Source organism: Rhinopithecus bieti, unplaced genomic scaffold (assembly GCF_001698545.2).
Source record: "Rhinopithecus bieti isolate Rb0 unplaced genomic scaffold, ASM169854v2 scaffold_12928, whole genome shotgun sequence".
NCBI classification, from domain to species: Eukaryota; Metazoa; Chordata; class Mammalia; order Primates; family Cercopithecidae; genus Rhinopithecus; species Rhinopithecus bieti.
In genome coordinates this window covers 2,909,728-2,914,639 of record NW_016807614.1, presented here as the reverse complement: position 1 = coordinate 2,914,639, position 4,912 = coordinate 2,909,728, and the positions used below count along the sequence as shown (strand labels likewise).

Below are 4,912 nucleotides of genomic sequence, written 5' to 3'. Positions count from 1 at the left end.
TTGGGTAGGCTATTAATTATTGCCTCAATTTCAGAGCCTGCTATTGGTCTATTCAGGGATTCAACTTCTTCCTGGTTTAGTCTTGGGAGAGTGTAAGTGTCCAGGAAATTATCCATTTCTTCTAGATTTTCTAGTTGATTTGTGTAGAGGTGTTTATAATATTCTCTGATGGTAGTTTGTATTTCTGTGGAGTCGGTGGTGATATCCCCTTTATCATTTTTTATTGCATCTATTTGATTCTTCTCTCTTTTCTTCTTTATTAGTCTTGCTAGCGGTCTATCAATTTTGTTGATCTTTTCAAAAAACCAACTCCTGGATTCATTGATTTTTTTGGAGGGTTTTTTGTATCTCTATCTCCTTCAATTCTGCACTGATCTTAGTTATTTCTTGCCTTCTGCTAGCGTTTGAATGTGTTTGCTAGCATAGTTTATTTCTAATTCTATGAAGAACAATATTGGTATTTTGATAGGAATAATGCTGAATCTGTAAATTTCTTTGAGCAGTGTGGCCTTTTTTACACTATTGATTCTTCCAATCTGTAAGCATGGAATGTTTTTCCATATGTTTGTGTACTCTCTTACCAGCAGTGTTTTATAGTTCTCTTGTGGACATCTTTCACCTCTTGGTTAGCTGTATTTCCTAGTATTTTACTTTCTTTCTGGCGGTTGTAAGTGGAATTGTGTTCTTGATTTTAATCTCAGTATGGATGTTGTTGGTTCATAGAAATGCTACTGATGTTTGTACATTGATTTTGTATTCTGAAACTTTAGTAAAGTCGTTTATCAGTTCTAGGATCCTTTTGGGAGTCTGGATATTCTAGAGATAGAAGCATATTGTCAGCAGAGAGATAGTTTGACTTCTTCATTTCTTATTTGGATGACTTTTATTTCTTTCTCTTGCCTAATTGCTCTGTCTAGGACTTCCAGTACTTTGTTGAATAGGAACAATGAGAGTGGACATCTCTGCCTTGGTCCAGTTCACAAGGAGAATGGTCTGAGCTTTTGTACATTCAATATCATCTTGGCTGAGAGTTGTCATAGACAGCTCTTAATATTTTAAGGTATATTCCTTGGATGCCTAGTCTGCTGAGGGTTTTCCTTTCTTTTTATCATAAAGGGATGTAGGATTTTATCAAAAACTTTTTCTATATATATTGAGTTGATCATATGGCTTTTGGCTTTTAGTTCTGTTTATGTGGTGAATCACAATTTTTGATTGTGAACCATCTTGTACCCCAGGAATAAAACCTACTTGATCATGGTGTATTAACTTTTTGATATACTGCTAGATTTGGTTTACTGATATTTTATTAAGGAATTTTGTTTCTGTGTTCGTCAGGAATATTGTCCTGAAATATTCTTTTTTTCATTGTGTTTCTGCCAGATTTGGGGATCAGTCTAATGCTGGTTTCACAGAATGAGTAAGGGAGGAATCCTCCTCCATTTTTTGGAATAGTTGCAGTAGAGTTCTCCTCCTCCATTTTTTGGAATAGTTTTAGTAGGATTGGTATCAGTTCTTCTTTATATGTCTGGTAGAATTTGTCTATGAATCCATCTGGTCCAGGGCTTTTTTGTTGTTTTTGTTGGTAGGTTCTTTATTACTGATTCACTTTCAAAAGTTGATATTAATCTATTCAGGTTTCTAATCTCTTTCTAATTCAATCTTGGGAGATTGTGTGCTTCTAGCAATCTATCCATTTCTTCTAAGTTTTCCTTTTGTGGGCATAGAATTGTTCACAGTAGTCTCTGAGGATCTTTTGTATTTCTGTGGGATCAGTTGTAATATCACCTTTATCGCTTCTGATTGTGTTCATTTGGATCTTCTCTTTTTCTTTGTTAATCTAGCTAGCAGTCTATCAATCTTATTTTTTTTGAAGAACCAACTCTTGGTTTCATTGATATTTTGTATGGATTTTTACATCTCTATTTCATTAAGTTCTCTAATTTGAGTTATTTTGTTTTTTTCTGCTAGCTTTAGGATTATTTTTCTAGTTCCTTTAGGTGCAAAGTTGGGTTATTAATTTGAGATCTTTCTAACTTCTTGATGAAGGTATTTAGAGCTATAAGCTTTGCTTTTAAAACTGCTTTGGCTGCATCCCAGAGATTTTGATAAGTTGTATCCCCATTTTCATTGTTTTCCATTATTATAAGGCAGAAGTTTTTGATTTCTGCCTTAATTTCACTGTTCATCCAGGAGTTACTTGGAAGTAAGTTTATGTATAACTCCTTTTTAAAGTACTCGCAGCATGGCTATACTCCTAAAAAAGAGGAGAAAACTCGTAGTGTCTTAGATAAGACCAAGGAGGAATCCAGAGTGAGCTTGAGAAAACTTCTAACATTTCTATTATCTTCACAGAAGAACTCTTACATCTATTTCCTGTAACCTTGAAACTCCTTAGATCACACTTTTTCTATAGATTTTATGGCATTTGACTCTTGTAAATAGCTATCTTTTAGGTTAAAAAGTAAATACTAGGTTTTAACATTTAGGGTAAAGATTTAGGCACAATATATTCCTAAAACCTTAATACACCCACACTTTTGGGGGGACTTTTAATAGGAGAGTAAAAGTTGTGAGGAAGAAGCAAAAAAATGAATGGGACATCAAAGTATGTAAGTAGAAGAAAATTTAGGACTAAGATTTTTACCGCCTGAAATTTGGGCAGTTCCATACAGGCAGAGATGAGCCCTAAAGTCCCTCTCACTGATATAACATTAAACATATCTAGGCCGGGCGCGGTGGCTCAAGCCTGTAATCCCAGCAAATAAATAAATAAATAAATAAATAAATAAATAAATAAACATATCCCTCAGAGATACAATAATGATGGTATTTTTATTTTAAAGAAAATGATCATTTTATTCAGTTAAATTTTTAAAAACTCAATCAACTGAAGTTTTTGATATTGAGACAAAAGTAACTGATCATTTCCACGAAATGCTTGGAATAAAGGAATTTGGGGCTAGTATTTATTAATTTGGGAATCATAGAGATAATATTAATTGAGATATATGTTTGGACAGTAGTCTAAAATTTTAGGTACATTGTCGTTCAGAAGTTTAGAAAGTAAAAACATTATTTCCAAAGAGTGTTAAGTAACTTACAGAATCTCCATTTGCTTTCAGATATAGACACTGCCCTCAGTACTGTCAGCTTGATGAACTGTGACAGAGTTCAAGTTAGTGACTTGAAAAATGCTTTTGAGGACCTCAATATTTCTTTAAAGCCTGAAGAACATCAGATGTTAGTGAAAACACTTGATGCTGATGGTATATATAATCACTATAAGTTTATTTTCTAATAAAGTGACAGTAGTTTTAAATTCCCATTTCTTATTTTCCATTCATTACTCCTTAAAATTTTTTTCTTTATTCTTTTAATAGAAAAGACATTCTGTAATTTATCTTGATAGAAAATATTTGAATAAGGTTAGTAAGATTTTTTTAAAGCCCTTACTTTATAGTCTCATCAAGTATCCTGTGTTGATTCCATCAGGGTATGTTTGTTTTCAGCACTTTCTATAGAAATCAGAAAAGGTGCAGTGCAGTAGGTACAGTAGTCCTCCCTTATGTACATGGGATATGCTTTAAGACCTCCACTGGATGCCTGAGACCATGGATAGCACCAAACCCTTTATATACCATATTTTTTCCTATATGCACATACCCATGATAAAGTTTAATCTATAGATTAAGCACAGTAAGAGATTAACAATAAAGGAGAACAATATAACTGTATACTAGCATCACTACTCTTGCACTTTGGAGCCATTATTAAGTAAAATAAGGGTTACTTGCATGCAAGCACTTCAGTACCGCAACAGTTGATCTGATAACCAGGATGACTACTAAGCGACTAATGGGCAGGTAGTGTATACAATGTGGATATGTTAGACAAAGGGATGATTCAGGTCCAGGGCTGGAGAGATTGGTATGGTGGAATGGTGTGGGATTTTATCATACTACTCAGAAAAGTGTGCAATTTAAAAATTATAAACTATTTATTTCTGAAATTTTCCATTTAATATTTCAGACTGTGCTTGACTGTGGGTAACTGAAACAGAGGAAAGTAAAACTGCAGATAAATGGGGACTATTGTAATTCTCTGAGGTTGTGCTAGTGTGAAATTGCTGTTAGACAGGAAGAGACTAAATAAGGACATTCCCTCTCTCTACCTGAGATAGTTATGACATGAAGTTGAGTGTAAATCTTCAGAGATTTCAGAGAAAAGAATTTATAATTTTCAAATTTTGGCAGTTATTGTGTGCACTTTTAAAAATTATTTTAAAATCATTCCTGAAATGTATTTTCTTTTTTACATTATTAAATGGATTTGGCATTGCTTAATCAGTTATATTGACTGGGGTCACTGCAGGGCATAACTTCAGAAGCACATTATCTCTGCGTGAACAGTACCCCTTAGAGTTGTACAACCCAGCCTACATAGTTATATGTGACAGACGTGATCATGAGTGCCCTGTTGTCAGGAATTATGTAATACATAATGGATTCAAAGAAATATAAAATATTCACACTTAGAAAACTTTCAGTCTAGTTAGTGAGACATATTTTATATATATATATAAAATATGGGGGGGGGCGGAGCAAGATGGCCGAATAGGAACAGCTCCAGTCTCCAGCTCCCAGAGCGAGCGACACAGAAGACAGGAACGCAGCTCATCGCCAGCAATGGATCAAAGCTGGACAGAGAATGACTTTGACGAGATGAGAGAAGAAGGCTTCAGACCATCAAACTTCTCAGAGCTAAAGGAGGAATTACATACCTAGCGCAAAGAAACTAAAAATCTTGAAAAAAGAGTGGAAGAATTGATAGCTAGAATAATTAATGCAGAGAAGGCCATAAACGAAATGACAGAGATGAAAACCATGACACGAGAAATACGTGACAAATG

The 4,912-nt window shown here is 34.2% G+C and overlaps 1 protein-coding gene across 1 annotated transcript in view; it reads left to right on the top strand.

Moving 5' to 3' along the window:
- EFCAB13 (EF-hand calcium binding domain 13) overlaps positions 1–3,301 on the top strand; it is a 176,399-nt gene extending 173,098 nt beyond the window's left edge. Inside the window, exon 30 of the mRNA XM_017882928.1 lies at positions 3,126–3,301. Within this exon, the coding sequence (XP_017738417.1) occupies positions 3,126–3,301 (176 nt within the window). The remainder of the gene's footprint in view (positions 1–3,125) is intronic.
- The last annotated feature ends 1,611 nt before the right edge of the window (positions 3,302–4,912 follow it).